General features: G+C 35.5%; 1 protein-coding gene across 1 annotated transcript; it reads left to right on the top strand.

Annotated features, from left to right (window-relative positions):
- The first annotated feature begins 932 nt into the window (after positions 1-932).
- On the top strand, positions 933-17,881 carry LOC127420869 (ribonuclease ZC3H12A-like). Its single transcript, XM_051663455.1, has 6 exons — positions 933-1,087; positions 2,037-2,615; positions 12,141-12,280; positions 14,635-14,869; positions 14,993-15,093; positions 15,827-17,881. The coding sequence occupies exons 2-6, from the start codon at positions 2,077-2,079 to the stop codon at positions 16,771-16,773; spliced, it is 1,962 nt and encodes a 653-aa protein (XP_051519415.1). The 5' UTR covers positions 933-1,087; positions 2,037-2,076; the 3' UTR covers positions 16,774-17,881.
- The last annotated feature ends 1,732 nt before the right edge of the window (positions 17,882-19,613 follow it).

Below are 19,613 nucleotides of genomic sequence, written 5' to 3'. Positions count from 1 at the left end.
CTTTCATTTCACACACAGGTTATAATGGTCAGAAACATAAAACTGACCCTGGGTCAGTGTGGCTCTAAATCAACAAATGACCTGAGATGTCATCTTTGATTGACAGGTGTTTCTATTGGTTCTTCGTTCTTGTGTTGATGAACATGATGAACTACCAAGCAGTTCTGGGGTGGCCACAGGGTGGCCAATGAGATTTCAGGGGTGGCCCAGGCCACCTAAAATCACCACTGATCTCAAAGTATTTTGTCATTCACTGTTTGCCAGTTAAGCTTTGTGGTAAGGCAGGTGAGGAGAGCCATTGCAATCTGTGCAACTAACTGTTGTGTGTTAGTGAGTCATGGTCCACCTTGTGGTTTCCCTCTGCCGCCAACCACAAGGGAAATTACTTTTAACATATACCACATATTCATGAGTCTGTAACTGTTAATCACGCGACTTTTGTATTTGCTTGACCCCAAGATAACATCTACCAGATGGGGTGGTGTGAAAGTTTTTGGAGGGTGAGTGGAAATAATAAAAAATAAATAAATAAATAAAAAAACACCTAGACTGGGTTCTCACCTCTCAATGTTGCAATTAGGTTTGACAGAAATGGAAATGTATAGATTTAGACAGTTTAATAATAATAATAATAATAATTCAGGAAACTCATTCTCAGATCTCATTTGTTATGTTATGCAATTTTTCTATAAACATCAATTAATATATATATATATTATATATGTAATGTTATTTATATATATATATATATATATATATATATATATATATATATATATATATATATATATATATATATATTACAATTTACAAGTTCAGTCCAAATGTTTTAACATAAAAAAAAAAAAAAAAAAAAAAAGAATTGTTTGCATCAGAAGGAACTAATAGCTCATGTGACGTCTGAACGTGCGAGACTTCCTGGTTATGCTTTCCTAACATAAAGGTGTGTCGAATCAGTCTCCGGTGTTTTGCTGCTTTGAGTTCAAAAGGGACAAAACCTATTAACTTTGTCAACTTTATTAACTCCGTTACAAAGAGACAGCAGCTCAAAACGGCGACACACACGGAAACAGATGTTAAACTAAAGGTTAGTATGGCTTTGATCTTTTACTGAACTTCCTACGACTTATTTATCTGTACAGTAACGGGAGAAAGAAGGAATTTCGGTAGGCTATATTGACATTTGTAATTCTAGTAAGATGTTTAATAGCTACTTATATTGTGGTCTAATGTTGAGGCATTGTTTAAAACATTTAGAAACAAAGTTATTATGTTGTATAAGGGCAAAAGTGTAGTTCAAAGCGCGTTCATGCGCTGGATTTCGGGAGCGCGCAGCAGATTTAGAGAATAAAGGACTTGGATTATAATCTAAAGTTTGATATCTAAAGATTGAACTTTCTGTTTAACATATAATGTAATAATTCAAAAGTGTAGGTTTATTTGATAGCAAAGATTTTATTTAGCTACAGGTGTCAGTGAGAAAAGATTAAATGCATTAATATCTAATAAATAAATATGTGTATTTATTTGATTTTTAAGGTTTGTTTATAGATGTTAATAAAAATGGATGTCTTTTAACTTGGTTTTAATATCAGTATAGTTATATTTAAATGGCTTAAGATCCATCATCTCATGTTAAACTCATTCGAACAAATTCATTTGACTCTTTATACAATATTTTGGTTGTCATACTGTTACTAATAAGCGTATTTGTAATTTTAGGGACATGTTAAAAGCAAATTGAGTTTCTTTTATTTATTTCTGTTTATTGTGTAAAATGTAGTGATTTCAACAGAACTGCCACAGATTATTTGTTGTTCTCGTTTGTAAGAGAAACCAATTGTATGGAAAAAAAGATGCAATTAAAGTGAATGATGGTCCTTTTTTGTTCCATGAAAGAACAGGAAAGAAGTCATGCATGATGACAAATTTTCTGTTTTGGATGTCCTATGACTTTAAAATAATTAGAAATGTCTTTGTGATCTGAGGTTGTAAATAAATGACTCGTGATTATTAACATGATTATTTTTAAACAGGTGTGTCTGGCAAGGAAGTTCGATTTATTCCAGTGAAGAGATGAGTGCTGAAATTAGCACCATCCCAACATTACCACTTTTTTTGGATTCTATTTGGTCTAAACAAGCCAACGCATCTCACAGCTCTGACCAAGACCACACCAACGCATGGGTAACAGCACCCACGGCTGTATACGACCCTCCTGTTTCCTACGTTGACAGAATGGACCCACCCCAGCCCTGCCCGACCCCAGATGAGGCCTGTGAACTGGGGTCTGAATTTCAGGCCCAGCTCGACTTGTTCCTCAAGCTGGGGTTTTCCCAAATGCAAGTTCAAGCTGCTTTCCTGAAACTCGGTCTCAACGCAGATACAAATAAAGTTCTGGGGGAGCTGATACAGGCTGGTGTGCAATCAGGGGAGAAATTGGAACCCACGGCCTCCCCGTTGCTGGTTGCACGTGGGGACGGTACCAGTAAGACCCGGAATGTCCAGACACACTGTCATAGCGCTCTGGAAGTGTCTACGGCTCTGGAAGAGCTGGCAGAAGATGACGATACCCTTAGGCCGATTGTTATTGATGGGAGTAATGTAGCAATGAGGTGAGTTTACAGAACAAATAATACATGAAAAGAAAGTGATGAAGTATGTTGTCTTTTTAGATATATGCCTGCCCAGTATATGTATTTTTTCCACGCACTATTGTTATTATTTCTGAAATCTAGCTCTTCTCATTTTTTGGGGTTGATATGGTTATATTACATTTATGCATTTTGGTAAAATGCAATATTATCACAAAATGGGGTGTTAGTGAGTACCATGGTTATATTATGTTGATTGCATTTTATGTTGATTGGTGATGGAAGTTATTAAAAAATACATATAAAAATGCAACTTGCCATTAACAATTACTTTAATACACCTCTTCTATGATTGTTAAAGTAAAAATGTCTAAGCAGTGTAACTGTCTGGAAACAGTAAATATATATATATATATATATATATATATATATATATATATATATATATATATATATATATATATATATATCACACTGTATATATGAGTCATTAAAAGCTGAAATTCTTGAAAAAGTAATGTTGGCTAGGTATGTAACGGTATCAAATTTTCAGATCATGATAATTGCTGAAGCATTTATCTCGGTATACGGTATTATCACGGTATTGTTTAGAATTACAAAATGGGTCGAAATAAAAATAAACTTTATTGTTGTCCTTAATTACAAGATTTAGTTACTTGTTTTCTTGTTGCTTGTTGTTTTGTTTGTTTATTGCCATATCAGCATCAAGGGCTATACCATGGCAAGTTCAAGTTATAATCAAATGATCAATAAATGCAGCAAAAATATTAAATACATTAAAGCATAAAATAACAAAATATAAATAAATAATTCTATACATGATGTTACTTGTTTTGTACTTTTTTAAATTAAACGATCACAAAGAAAGTAACTTTGCAAAGATCAAACCATATAAGATTCAAAGAGACATGGAGTGCAATGCTTCTATTGTGCATTTATCTAACTTATTACAGTTTATTTTCATTGCAAATCAACAGGTAACAACAATAGTAACATTTAGAGGGAAAAGTTCAATTGAAAAAGAAACATGAATTTTAGAGTTTCCTTGTAATTTGGTATGTCTTCCTATTACTGTAAGAGTTAAAGTGTTGGGAATGTTGATTTGTTGGTGGAAATGCTACAGTGCATTCAGAAAAATGTTATCAATTTGGTTAATAGGTTATCTAGAAATGTTCATGGTATTTTGAAGTGCTCACGATAACATTATTGTGCATGTTAATTATCACAGTATACCTTATTATTGAATGTTGGCATAAGCAGTTTGGGATAATCTTTTATTATTATTTCTTAAAAAACAACAACAAAAACTTTTGTCCACCAACAGTGAATGTGCTGTAAAAAAAAAAGAAGAAAGAAAAGAAAAGAAAAGACAACTTTAGGCCATTATCAGATATTTTGACATTTTTATGAAACTTTTGTTCAGAGTCTTGGTAATAGTGATTCAAAAATTCAGGATATTTTAATATATATATATTTACCTTGAAAAATACGTTTGAACACTTTTTTTTTATTATTTTTTTTTTTAGGAATGCATGAGATGAGTATAATAATCTATTTTAGGTGAAATGAAAGTATTTTTAAATGCACCCCCAAAGATCACATCTTAGGACCAGGTCTTCATCAGATGTTTTTATTTTTTATCAAATACTATAAATGTATGTATGTGTGTGTATATATATATATATACTTATAAAAGAAACATGGAAACAATTATTACATTTCTATGAATTTTAGGCCTGCGTTTTAAACTTGATTTTGTTTTATGTTTTTTCTACTTTATTTTTCCACAAGCCATGTTACAAATGAACATTTGTGTTAAAAGTTTTACAGGACAGTTTAAGCTAAACAAATGAAGGCAAGTGACGTTTTTGTTTTTCTAACAAGATGATAAAACAGCTTTCCATATAAAAGACAGCTTTTGTTTTCCATTTTTGTAAATAATAACTACAAAATAGGCCACGTTCACACTAAAAGGTTTCTGTCTGAAAACACTGTTTTCGATTCAAAAACTATTTGAAAACGATCCGTTATCGCATACTTTGGAAAACAATGATGTCAGGAAACCGTAAATTAATTTTGACCTTAATAACTGCAAATATCTTATAGTATATGTATTGCATTAGGGCTGAGTGTGTTTCTTTAGTGTACAAATAGATGGATAGTGTTTTAATTAACTTAAGGCTTTAATTTGTTTTTAAGAACAGCAGCAATATCAGAAATTTACTTTAAAGAAGACCTATTATGCCCCTTTTTACAAGATGTGATGTAAGTCTCAGGTGTCCCCAGAATGTGTCTGTGAATCATTTATTATTTAATCATTCGGATCATTTATTATACCATGTTGTAAATGCCTCTTTTTGGGTGGAATCAAAAACACGGCGTTTTCGTGTGTGTCTCTTTAAATGCAAATGAGCTGCTGCGTCGATCACTCAGGGGAGGAGCTATAATTATAGGATGGAGTCCGTCACCAGTCGTGGGCGTGGCCTGTTCTAAAGTGATGTCACTTTAAAGCGGATGTGAAAACCAGTCATTTTGAGATGCTGTTTTTGATTAATAGAAATATAAGAAAGAGGAGTGGGTGGACTTTTATCATTGTAGGGTGGTTGTGTACACACACTGCCGACTCACATTTATGTTCAAACACCATGTAAAAGTGAATTTTGTATAATAGGTCCCCTTTAACATTAAGTAAGGGATAATGTACAGTCAGCCGGTTGTTATCGCACAATAAACCCCCACAGGGTGATCAGGATCAGTCTTGTATCACCCTGAAGGGGTTTATTTAGCAAGAACAACCAGCTGACTGTATATTATCCCGCTTATTACACGGCTACTAACCAAATAAATAATTAATTAATAATATTGATTCACGTTGATATTATGTAATTTGAGAACAAAGAAATCACTGAACAGCTGGAATCAAGCTCCGGTTTACGGCGGAGATTTGTTGGTGTTTATTTTGTGAAAATGACCGTCTGACGACTCAGTGTTCAGCCTATTAAAAGACTACTTGCCAAATAAACAAATAAATGGCCATGAAACATTGATTTGAGTTGAAATAATTTTATAAGCTTACTACAGATCGCACAGTGGTCCGAGAAGCAGGAAAGACGGCTCGCAGAACCCGGAGGAGCGGTCTGATACGTCTAAATTCCCAGATGTGCGGTTGTTCCAGAGCAATATCTGACCACTGGATGGCGCCATTGACCAATCAGAATCGAGTATTCCAGAGAGCCGTGTAATAAGGAGCAATATTTTCCCCCTGTAATTTACTTTCAAGGGCATTTTTTTTAACCTTCAAAAACTTGATTTATACAAATTCTTAAGACTGAGAATTTATTTCTCACCCTAATAATTAAATCAACATCAACTCATTTTTATGCCATATGTATAACTAAGACTATAATAGAAAATTAAATAAATCAGATGTTACAAATGTTGCATTTTACTATTTTGATAATTTTATGATTTCTGGTGGCATCCCCCCACCTCCAGTGTTATGGCGGTTTAACAAACCATTCTGTAATTATATTATAGGTTATCATAGGGTTGTTAGGACCCAGTGTTTCCTGTAAGTAAATATGTAAATCGAGTCACAGGTCTGTTTTTCTGTGTTTCTATGAAAACAGAGCCTGATTTGTTTCTCTTTTAAAGGTGTATAACTTACTGTGCCATGACCAAATAGTTATGTACACATGATACACTCGTGCTTATTATGTTACTAAAAAAAAACTGTTATTTTGCTCCTGAATTAGTTGCAAAGGTTTTCTTGGAGTCTTTTCAAACGAATCCATATTAATTGTCATACCAGGTTATCAGGGCGTTGTTAATGTTAATCCATTTTGTATTTATATTCTTTTAGAACATCTTTATCTTATTGGCACTATCCGTTTTACACTACATCCAGGTTTACTGGCCTTTTAAGACCTTTTCTGTCCCATTTAATTCCCTTTTCTTTGTATTTTCACTTGTATTTGCAAGTGGAGTCCAGATTTGCACCTGCAGGCTCTTGTAGCTGTCATCACTCCAGTATGCAAATACTCTTAATATGCAAATCGGCGCCGTTTTCCTTCACTTACTGTCGTGAAGGAGATTGTCTGTTAGAGGAACGCAGTGTAACAGAACAGGCCCGACTGCATTGCAACATGGCAACTGGTTGTATTGTTCTTGAGCTCTGCCCGTATTTGTTTGTGTTACGATAAATCAGACATGCTCTTTTAGTAATCGGCTAAGGATAGCCAGTTTTCTCATGCCCACTAATCTCTGTTATTTCTGCACTATAAAAAGAAAGTGGTTTGCATTTGGACTGTTATTGACTCTGTCGTGGTAGATTTCTTCAAAACAGCAATCGAAGTGCAGTGGAGTCAAAGATTTCAAGTTCTGATTCCAAAAACTGAGGCTTAATTTATGACAGGCTTATATGGGATGTACTTATGTATAGTTCCTTTGTTTGTTACATGTGATTTTCTCCCCAGCAGGTTTCCATGTGATATCAGTAAAATATCTTTAGGATGCATTTGTATACATTCTATGTTAAACCAAGTTTGTCATATGATCAGACTCTCAGCAGTATGAACATGGAAATATTGTCTTTTGCCTGAAAACCAGACTGGTCATCCATTTTAACTCATAAGCACAACACAGGGCTGCTCCAATGCTGCATTTTCTAGCTTAAAGTATTTTATACATAAATAATAATGTTCTAATATACCTAACTATTATATTTTCTTTCACACTTGCAAAAGCATAAGTATTTAAATGTATATGCATAAATCACACTATAATCACTTCATATAGTTACATACTAAATTATTAAATAAAAATATTCCATAACTCTAATCCAGTTTTATTTACACCTATCCAAATTACTTTGGTGATATATTTCAAAACACTCCTGTTAAACTCCTGTTAAAATACCTTTATTAAGCAAAATTCAAAACTCACAACTGGGTCATTCGTGTAATGCAGTGTTTTTTTTTTTTTTTTTTTGATATTCCCCCTTTTTCTCCCAATTCCCAGAGTGCTTTTAAGTCCTCGTGGTCGCGTAGTGATTCGCCTCAGTCCGGGTGGCGGAGGACGAATCCCAGTTGCCTCCGCGTCTGAGACCGTCAACCCGCGCGTCTTATCACATGGCTTGTTGAGCACGTTGCCACGGAGACGTAGCGCGTGTGGAGGCTCCACGCCATCCACCGCGGCAACCATGCTCAACTCACCATGTGCCCCACCGAGAACGAGCCGCATTATAACGACCATGAGGAGGTTACCCCATGTGACTCTACCCTCCCTAGCAACCGGGCCAATTTGGTTGCTTAGGAGACCTGGCTGGAGTCACACGAACTAGCGAGCTAACGAACTCCAGGGGTGGTAGCCAGCGTATTATACCACTGAGCTACCCAGGCCCCCCTTGTAATGCAGTGTTTAAATAAATGTATCTGTAAATCTGTATTCAAATTAGTGTTACATTATTGAGGTTTCCAAATTGTTCCTTTACGTTATTGAGATTTCTCATTTAAAGAACGATCTAGAAGAACATCTCTATTTGACAAAATAAATATAATATACTGTTGGAGCCCTGGTTCATTTCTGCTGTGCAGGTCCCACATTACATGTTTTAATATATTGGATAGAATAGTCAATTTATGTTCTGAGTTCAATGCAACTTAAGCTGCAAAAAATAAATTTGCTTTGTCCCTTGTTTAATAATAATAATAATAATTAAAAAAAAACAACAACAACAAAAAATTGCTGTTACAGTAAGGCACTTACAATGGAAATGAATGGGGCCAGTCCATAAAAATTCAAATACAACCAGTTTCAAAAGTACACTAGACATAAACATAATTATTGTGATAAAATCGCTTACTAAACTTTTCTGTGTAATTTTATATCCAATATTACAAACCCTGTAATCTGGTAGAAACTGTAATGTCAGTAAGTCTCTAATTTTATCACATTAAAATCATTTTAACATTTATAATGTATAATATGGTATTTTTTAGGGGTGGGAATCACAAGGTAACTGGCAATACGATATAATATTGATATTTAGGTCACGATACGATATTATTGCGATTCTTTATTTTTGGTGTACTGTGATTCAAAACTACGATATATTGTGATATTTCACTCAATGGTTTTCATTCTTCTTCATCAGACTTAAGAGAACTGTTTACAAATCACCAAATACATTGTTAAATTAATATAAAAGTGCCAGTTTACAAAACAAGGCCAGTTTATTTCTAATATATATATATATATACATGCACAGTCATGGGAAAAAGAAAGTACACCCTCCTTGAATTCTATGGTTTTATGTATCAGGACATAATAAAAATCATCTGGTCCTTAGCAGGTCTTAAAATTAGGTAAATACAACCTCAGATGAGCAACAACACATGACATATTACACCGTGTCATGATTTGTTTAACAGAAATAAAGCCAAAATGGAGAAGCCATGTGTTAAAAACTAAGTACACCCTTACTGCTTCCATAGGAATTAAGAGGCTAAGTAGTAGCCAGGTGCTGCTAATCTAATGCCCTTGATTAATTGATCATCAGCAAGTGTGACCACCTCTATAAAAGCCGAAGTTTTAGCAGTTTGCTGGTCTGGAGCATTCAGGTGTGTGTTAACACAATGCAAAGGAGGAAAGACATCAGCAATGATCTTAGAGAAGCAATCGTTGCTGCCCATCAATCTGGGAAGGGTTATAAGGCCATTTCCAAACAATTTAAAGTCCATCATTCTACAGTGAGAAAGATTGTTCACAAGTGGAAAACATTCAGGACAGTTGCCAGTCTTCCCATGAGTGGACGTCCCAGCAAATTCACCCCAAGGTCAGACCGTGCAGTGCTCAGAGAAATTGCAAAAAACCCAAGAGTTACATCTCAGATTCTACAGGCCTCAGTTAGCATATTAAATGTTAAAGTTCATGACAGTACAATTAGAAAAAGACTGAACAAGTATGGTTTGTTTGGAAGGTTTGCCAGGAGAAAGCCTCTTCTCTCTAAAAAGAACATGGCAGCACGGCTTAGGTTTGCAAAGTTGCATCTGAACAAACCACAAGACTTCTGGAACAATGTCCTTTGGACAGACGAGACCAAAGTGGAGATGTTTGGCCATAATGCACAGCGCCACGTTTGGCGAAAACCAAACACAGCATATCAGCGCAAACACCTCATACCAACTGTCAAGCACGGTAGTGGAGGGGTGATGATTTGGGCTTGTTTTGCAGCCACAGTACCTGGGCACCTTGCAGTCATTGAGTCGACCATGAACTCTTCTGTATACCAAAGTATTCTAGAGTCAAATGTGAGGCCATCTGTCCGACAGCTAAAGCTTGGCCAAAATTGGGTCATGCAACAGGACAATGATCCCAAAGCACACCAGCAAATCTACAACAGAATGGCTGAAAAAGAAAAGAATCAAGGTGTTGCAATGGCCCAGTCAAAGTTCAGACCTCAACCTGATTGAAATGCTGTGGCGGGACCTTAAGAGAGCTGTGCATAAACAAATGCACGCAAACCTCAATGAACTGAAGCAACGTTGTAAAGAGGAGTGGGCCAAAATTCCTCCACAAGGATGTGAGAGACTGATAAAGTCATACAGAAAACGATTACTTGAATTATTGCTGCTAAAGGTCATTCTACAAGCTATTGACTCATAAGGTGTACTTAGTTTTTAACACATGACTTCTCCATTTTGGCTTTAGTTTTGTTAAATAAATCATGACATGGTGTAATATGTCATGTGTTGTTGTTCATCTGAGGTTGCATTTACTACATTTTAAGACTTGCAAGGACCAGATGATTTTTACCTGATACATAAAACCACAGAATTCAAGAAGGGTGTATTTTATATATATATATATATATATATATATATATATAGACTACCGGTCAAAAGTTTCTTTATTATAATTTATTTTCACATTTTAGAATAATAGTAAAGTCATCAAAACTATGGAATAACATAAATGGAACTATGGGAATTATGTTGTGACTAAACAAAATCCAAAATAAATCAAAACTGTGTTATATTTTAGCATCTTCAAAGTAGTCACCCTTTACCTAGAATTTGCAGACATGTACTCTTGACATTTTCTCAACCAACTTCTTGAGGTATCACCCTGGGATGCTTTTTAAACAGTATTGAAGGAGTTCCCATCTATGTTGGGCACTTATTGGCTGCTTTTCTTTATTATTTGGTCCAAGTCATCAATTTCAAAAACTTTTTTTTTTTAATAAAATTTAAATTTTATAATGAAATAAATTAATATGGTGGCACAATTATATTTTTGTCTACAAAACTAATTTCAAACATTTATGCATACGCCTTCAGATCAAAAGATTTTTAAGATCATGAGAAACATTTCAGTCAAGTGTTTCAAAACTTTTGACCGGTAGTGTGTGTGTGTGTGTGTATAATATATATATATATATATATATATATATATATATATATGTACAATGCAAACCCGTAAGCATATAAGACCATAATGGCCCCCTATTTCTGTGGTTAGGTCAATGTTGCTAGTTTTTCTAAAAATAAATTATAGTGTTTATGAATACAATAGTAGCCTAAACACTTTAAAAATATTATTTATTACAACACAGTTTCAGTACACAAAAGTATAATTGATTTCACCTGAAAGGTTGGCCTGTTTTATATGATACTGGTTGTCAAAATACCTCATTTAATGTTACTACTGTAAAATCGTGATACATTTTAATAAGAGAGTGTGATTATGTGTAAAGCATGATAACTGCACCTTTTAAGGGACTGTGGTTGAACTCCTAGATCGATTTGGCAATATCAATATTTGGCTGCAAACATCGAAAGAGTATCATAAGGAAAAATAACACAACACTTTAACATATCGATATTTTTTCCCACCTCTAGTCTTTTACCTATGCGTTTGAAACGGTCTGTATTTTAACGTTTATCCACTGGCCCTACTTCCATTGTTAGTGCTTTAATGTAATTGCGTTTTTTGCATTTTTAAAAAATGCTTTCGACTGAGCTTAACTTGAATTGAACCTGGAAAATTCCTTCAAACTCACAACTTTTAACTTTTATCACACTATCACAATAAGTGAACATGAGGTTAACTTTAAATCATTTCTTGTCATGTCCTTGGGTGCTTCTAACGTGGCCACTTAACAAATATCCCACGTTTCTTATTTTTTATTTTCTCTAATCTTAATTTTTCAGACAAAACATGTTTTCTTGTTTTAATATTGTTGTTAACATTTTATAATTGTTAAGACATTTTTCATATACATCTGTTCATTTTCTTTCCGTTGTTAAAATAATCAAGATAAATTCATTTAAAGTGCTTGGGCTTGACCAGAGCATATTTCTGAAATTCTGGTATACCCTTTTATAGAAATACTTCCTTAGATTATAACACAGGCATATTACATTTAAAAAAACGTTACAGAGCTCAAAAGGTACTGCATGACTCAAGCGTTATGAACATTTAGCAGTGGTATTGACTGAACCTCTGCCTTATTCTGTCTTTTAGCCATGGGAACAAGGAAGTTTTCTCCTGTCTGGGAATTCAACTAGCAGTGAACTTCTTCCTGGAGCAAGGCCATGTTGACATAACAGTTTTTGTACCTTCCTGGAGGAAAGAGCAGCCGCGGCCAGACGTACCAATTACAGGTGAGGAGAAGGGAATACACCGGGTGTCAGGAACTATTCCTGCTTTCTTAAAAGATCAACAGTCCTGTAAAAAAAAGAATCTAACAAATGGCACATAGACTAGCAGACATGCTGTATCGTAAGCCACTTGACCATGTCTTATGCATAAATGTTGAACTGAAGTACATGTGTTAAATGCATATATCAATATTTGCTGAGAAAAACCTCCCAAATGAAGATAATACAAAGACATTAGCCGACATTATAGTAGCAGATAAATACATCATTAAATAGACATTACAAAAAGTGGCTTTAAAAGTAAATCTATTTGTTTTATTTCCACATCATTGATCAGAAGCTCATCGCTGGCCTAAAAATCGAAATCGTGAATCAACTGCTGGTTTCAAAGAATAGAATGGCCATTTGGGAACACCCCTAATTTTTTTGTGTAGCTATCAGAAAGAAGCATGTATTAGGACAATTTGGCAAGTACCGGGGGTTTTTGAAACCTTCATTACTTCCTTATAACATAATGAAGGCTGCATTGCCACACAATGAAAAATGCTTTGCTTATAGTGACTGCTTAGTTTGGCAGGTAAGATGTTCCAGCTTGTTTGATCTGCATGTTTGCCAAATGTTCCAAATTTTGACCTAGCTATGGGAAAATAATGCAGCCTTGTGGTTTTGGTAATAATCCTGTGCAACAGGTAGTTTCAACCAAACATTGCGTAACTGTTTGAATTAATTATTTCCCTGAAATAAACTGTTGATGCATAAATACTGGCACTTGTCCTATGGAAAGCAGAATCAAATTAAAATACAATGAATATTTTTACCTTGAGCTGTTCTTTTCCCAGCTGGTCAGAAAGTGTAACTGAATCCAGAAAAATGGAAGGCTTTATTTGCTTTATACATTGCGATTAGGGTTGTCAATCGATTAAAAATGTAATTGAAATTATTTCATAAACTGATATACTGTATATCAGTATTTGCTAGGAAAATAAAGATAATTCAGAGACATTTCATTATTGTGGCAGATGAGTAAAGCATTGAATTGACAGTCACCAGCCTGCCTGCAGTCCACAGAAATCCATTTTGCGATCGAGTTTGTCAGTCTATCACGGTTAAATACAGGGCTGTTCACACAGAACATGTTGCTTTATTTAATTGATGGTCTACGTACAGTATACATGCATCGAAAAGACAAGACAAATGTATTTGGCCATTGCTTCATCTGTTTTACAGACTTCAGGCCGTAGTTCACCTTTGTTTAGTTTGACAGTACAAATTTTTATTAATCATTTTATTAAAGGAATATTCTGGGTTCAATACAAGTTAAGCTCAGTTGACAGCATTTGTGGCATAATGTTGATTACCACAAAAATTAATTTCGACTCGTCCCTCCTTTTCTTTAAAAAAAAAAGCAAAAACTTTGGTTACAGTGAGGCACTTACAATGGAAGCCAATGGGGGTAATTTTTGGAGGGTTTAAAAGGCAGAGATGTGAAACTTATAATTTTATTAAAATACTTACATTAATTGTTCTGTTAAAACTTGTGTATTATTTGAGCTTTAAAGTTGTTTAAATCGTTGTATACCGTGATTACAGGGTTTACTGATTTATGTTGTCATGGCAACAGAGTTGTAAAAGTGGATATAACTTTACACAGAAAAGGTTAATAAGTGATTTTATCACACTAAAGTCATGTTTACACGCATATTGTTTACGTCTTGTCACTGTACTTTTGAAACGGTATGTATTTTAACATTTACAGATTGGCCCCATTGACTTCCATTGTAAGTGCCTCACTGTAGCCTCAGTTTTTGCTTTTTTTAAGGAAAAGGAGGGATGGGTCGAAACCATTTTTTGTGGTCAGCAACATTATGCCACTAATACTGTTGATTTGAACTTATTTTGTATTGAACCTGGAATATTCCTTTAAAGCATTAAAGCAACAGATCACCCAAAAATGAAAATTAAGTCATAATTCACTGGCATTCCAAACCTGTATGACTTTTACTTGAACACAAAAAGAGTGGTAAACAACGCAAGTTCTCACGTGAACGGGAGTCACTGTGAACAAGCTTCTCACGTATCGCAAAATTACTTAAATTGCGGTTTGTTTCTAACCCTAACCCATCATATTCAAAAGATTCAAAATATGACGCACAAGCCGCACCGACTACTTTATAAAACTTTTAGGTCCTTTTTAAAGCTTTAAAGTGATGCACTATCCACTGCTGTCGTGTTGACAGAGATTTGGCAGAATTTTCATTTTTGAGGCAACTGTTCTTTTAACTTGTCAACTAATTGTGACATAATTTGCATAACTAATTTATTCAGTTATTAATGTATTTGTATATTTCTTCAATCAGATCAACACATTCTCCGGGATTTGGAACGCAGGAAGCTCTTAGTGTTCACGCCGTCCAGAAGGGTGGCAGGAAAACGGGTGGTTTGCTATGACGACCGTTTTATCGTGAAGCTGGCGTACGAATCTGACGGCATCATTGTATCCAATGACACGTACCGAGATCTGCAGGGAGAGCGTCCTGAGTGGAAGAGATTCATCGAGGAGAGGCTTCTAATGTACTCTTTCGTCAATGATAAGTAAGTGGTATTGCACTCTTGTTTTGGACGCAGAAGTCAAGCCATAACTGCTATATATGTTCCTACTCCTAATTAATTCTGTTTGATTGACAATTTGAACAAAATGACATTGCTTTTGCATAGATTTATGCCTCCGTATGACCCTCTGGGAAGACATGGTCCCACCCTTGACAACTTTCTGAGGAAAACTCCACGAATAGCTAAGAAACAGCCATGCCCTTACGGTGAGAACACAGTTTTTAATCAAACTTTTGGAATGATTGACAGGAAGTGTAGTGCTCTTGCAATCACATGCTTGTGTAATTACTCTTAAATGTCAAAGGGTGTGGCTTGTTTTTTTTTTGTTTTTTTTTACATTCATTTGCCTTAAACCTGTATATTAAGGCATAGTCCTCATGTGTATTCAGATCCAATGAATTCAGTGGAAGGCCAAAAGTCTAAAACATTGAAAATCTAGGATTCAAGATTTAAAAAAAAGTAGGATTTGGGAAAAAAATATTTGTATATATATTTGAAAAAGTTATGATGCAAAATGACTAAAAATGTATTTAAGATTGTGCACTCTTTTCTGGGTTACTAATCAAATAAGCAAATTTGGGATAGGATATTAGGATAAGGATAACATGGATCGTCAGGTTTTGCACAAACTTATAGAGTCAATGCCAGCTCGATTGCATGTTGTCATTAAAGGAAAAGTCAAACCAAATAAAAATAAAAAACCTCTAAAATGCATGTTAACTTTTCAATTCAACCTTTCAGTTAAATTGTTAGGCTACTAATATAATTTATAATGAAAAAAGTGCATTAATAGAAGCAAAATAGAAGCATTTTCATTGGAGGTTTCAGACTTTTTTACGCCACTGTATATATTTTGTCTTTTCTGACCACATGAGTAATACTCAAAACAAGCATAGCTTTTGTAAACAAAAATTAAACTCTGACCTGTTTTCAATGCAGGAAAGAAGTGCACATATGGAATCAAATGTAAGTTCCACCACCCAGAGCGAACCAAGCAATTCCAGCGTGCCCTAGCCGACGAGCTACGAGACAAGGCAAAGATTTCAGCTGCACCAAACAAACCACAGTCATCTTCTCTTGCTCCCAGTCAAAGTCCCTCTCTGGAGGAAGTTATGGAACAGAAACTATCTCTGGACCCATCTGGATCTCTCAAGAAGAGTTATGCCAGTGAAAACGTACTTGTCATCAAAAGTGTCCCCCAGCCAACTCAGAAGAAATTTTCCTTAAAGAGAGACCGAAGTAGTCACCATTCCCCAACAAGTCTGGATTGTTTTCCTAATGGATCGCAGGAGCATTTGGATTCTGGCTTGGGTTCCTATGAATGTCATTCCCCTGAAGCTCCACAGTTTGACCACTACTGCGGAACTGACCACAGGAAGTTCAAACCATCCACCAGTGGACGGCATTGCTACGTTCCAACCAATAGCCAACCCTGTAGTTGCTGCTCCTACCAATCCCTGAGCTCCAGTGGAGCCAATCAGCACCACAGCATGGGCTCCAACTCACCAAACCCAGAACATATGGGTTACAGTCAACCCCGTTACCACTCCTATGGAGGAGGTCCAGTTTACCCACCAGCCAACGTGTCGCAGTATTCATTTCCACACAGTAGGGGGCATCCACCCCACCAGGGTTACTGGTCCGACCATTATGGTGGCTATCCACCAGTGTCCCACAGTTCCATGCATGGAGACCAAGGCCGTGGACACTGGTCCCATTCCAATCTCAATCCACAGTGGTCCGAAAGGGAACAAGTGAGGAAGAAGTTGCTGGCAATTTTCAACGCACGTTTGGTGGATAGGGCCATGGACATGTTCCCCTATCTCCTAGACCCTCAAAAACTTGCCGTAGAGATTTTGTCCCAGTCTCAGGATGGAGCTTTATAAGTTTCTATTTTTGAGACTGTTTTTAGTCTTATCCAAAGGACTTGACAATAATAAGTGTAAACTTTTGGCACAGAGTGTGTCCTAACAAGGTATTATGCATTAAAGCAATTTCTTCATTGTAAATCTGAGGTTTGGTCCTGCTGCAACCACAACTAATTATTGTGTCAGTTGCTTGGTTTCTATTTGGGCCAAAATTCTGCTTCACTTAAGCCCAAAGTATACTTCGATTTGACGCGAATGCTCAGTCAAACGCGAGCCTGGCAAAGTATACTTATACTACAAAGTATAAGTATACTCACTATGTGACTGTGCGCGCATACACAGGCGGTTGGCGCATACGTGCTATGACTGCTACGAGCCAACAGACTATTTCTCTTCAGGAGTTTAGACCCGTAAAGATGTCTTTATAGTCCTTCAGACTCGAGTTATACAACTGCAGGTATCTTCTGACCTCCTCACACACGCACATTTGACGTGCACATCCACTGTTGTTGTTTCCACCTTCGTCTACTGTTGTTTAACAGCGATTACATCTTCTTCTGGCGCATCTTGGTGACAACAACGGCTCAGTTGTGAGTGTTGCCACCTTGTGGACCCACTAATTGTTGCATGTGCATTCTGCACGTTCAAAGACGCGCCTGCACGTGTTCAGTGTTCGCGCACTCTTCTGATGACGAGATTTGCGACGTGTTTTGCGTTCGCGTCTGACCGAAGTATACTTTGGGCTTTATTTGTATTTTGAACATCAGTAATATTCTTATTTGCTGTGATTCTGTCACTTCGTGCAGCATTTCGTTTTCAGCAAGGAGAGAAAAATGGGTAACACTTTAAAATAAGGTTATATTTATTAACATTAATTAACACTATTGGTTAACATGAACTTAAAATGAACAATACATTTAGTGCATTTCTTAAAATCTTGGTTAATGTCAATTTCAACATATACTAACATTTTTTAAATCAAAAGTTTTATATGTTAACATTAGTTAATGCACTAAGGATGAACATGAACTTACTATGAACAATTGTATTTTTATTCATTAACAAAGATTTAAAAACCTTATTATAAAGTGTTACTGAAAAATGACTTTTAGATTTTTTTTTTTTTTACAAAAGTTAGCATGCCTTCAATGCAGTTGTTGTTACCATAAACAAAATGCAGTAAACTACTGTGTGACACAGTGATGTTCAAAATGTTTTCAAAAATAATTTTGAAAATGGCGACAACGGCATATTAATGCCGACACATTATCTAAGTGAAATTCTAAACAATGGACTTTTGACACAAACTGTTACAAGTGGACCTAGTTCAATTGTATTTTTCCTGTAACTATTGTAAATTCACCATTGGTTGTATTAACCAACAGGGTGTTTTCCCTCTTGCCATAGCTCTCAAGAGTTATATTTACATTTGTCATAATTTTGACAAAAGGTGTTATCATTATATATGATGACGACATGATACATTTATAAATATATACAGCATATAGATATATTTGTGGGAAAATATATTTTGTGTATGCCTGAGTGTTATTAATTGAGGTTATGTTGTCTTTGATCTGCAGTACCATGTAGATTAAATGTGTTCGCACTGTGTGCCTTAACTGACATTTGTTATGCAGAACTACCAGAAAGGTAGAAGAGTACACACCCTTTGGTGTATGTTCCCATTTTCATAAGTGTTAACTTATGTCCTAAAGAATGCAATCATCACCAGTGTAACTTGATACAATTCAGAAAGTTCACATGTGGAAATACCAAAAGCAAAAAAACATGCACATATCAGAAGTTGGGCTGTCATTACAGTATAGATGAGAGACAAAGAGACTTTGTTGTGGAACTTTTGGTGCCTCTGTTAGTTTGGTTTTATTGAAGATGTTTGGATTTTTGTTGGTAGTCTGCAAAATTGAGTAGGCAATATTTTGCCAATCTTTTTTGTTTAGCAGCTTTGGCGATCTGTCAAATTTAATGTGCTCTCGCCTCATTTATACACATCTTAACTTTTTTGTGCTGTGTCTCATATTTTACAAATAAATGCTATGATATTTATGTACCAATATCGGACTTGGAATTTTTTTTTTTTTCTGGTAACAATTATTCAATGTGACTTTTTATTAAAGTTAATGTTTTATTTTAGGTGTATTATTATACACTTCACAAGTGTGTGAACATATGTTTAAAACATGCTAGAGCAGACCTGACTTTTGGAAAGCATTCATGCTGGAGGCGACTGTGTCAACTATGAAGGGTGCATTCCAAAAAAAATCACTGCTCCTTTCTAGAAACTACCTTATGTATTTGGTTTATGCCACGTTATGTATCATAAATATGACTGATAGGTTTCACAGCACCTGAACAAAGAAGCCACGCACTACACGATAGACCCATTGATTCTTAAAGGGATAGTCATTTACTCACCCTCATGCCATCCCAGATGTGTATTGTTTTGTTTCTTCTGCAGAACACAAACAAAGATTTTTAGAAGAATATCTCAGCTCTGTAGGTCCATACAATGCAAGTGAATGGTGGCCAGAACTTTGAAGGTCCACACTAGCAGAGCTAGATGGCTCTATAGGAAGTGTAATCAAGCTTGAAATCATGATCACCAACAAGACTACTGATATCAAGATTTATAGTGAAAAAGGAGTTATATTTTGGTCTGTTCTCACCTAAAACTGATTGGATGACTTCTGGAGACATGGATTAAACCACTGGAATCGTATGGTTTACTTTAATGCAGCCTTTATGTTCTTTTTGGAGCTTCAAAGTTTTGGTTGCCATTCACTTGCATTGTATGGACCTACAGAGCTAAAGTTTTCTTCTAAAAATCTTCATTGGTG

The sequence above is a fragment of the Myxocyprinus asiaticus genome, chromosome 30, assembly GCF_019703515.2.
Source record: "Myxocyprinus asiaticus isolate MX2 ecotype Aquarium Trade chromosome 30, UBuf_Myxa_2, whole genome shotgun sequence".
NCBI classification, from domain to species: domain Eukaryota; kingdom Metazoa; phylum Chordata; class Actinopteri; order Cypriniformes; family Catostomidae; genus Myxocyprinus; species Myxocyprinus asiaticus.
This window is presented reverse-complemented; position numbering and strand designations above follow the sequence as displayed.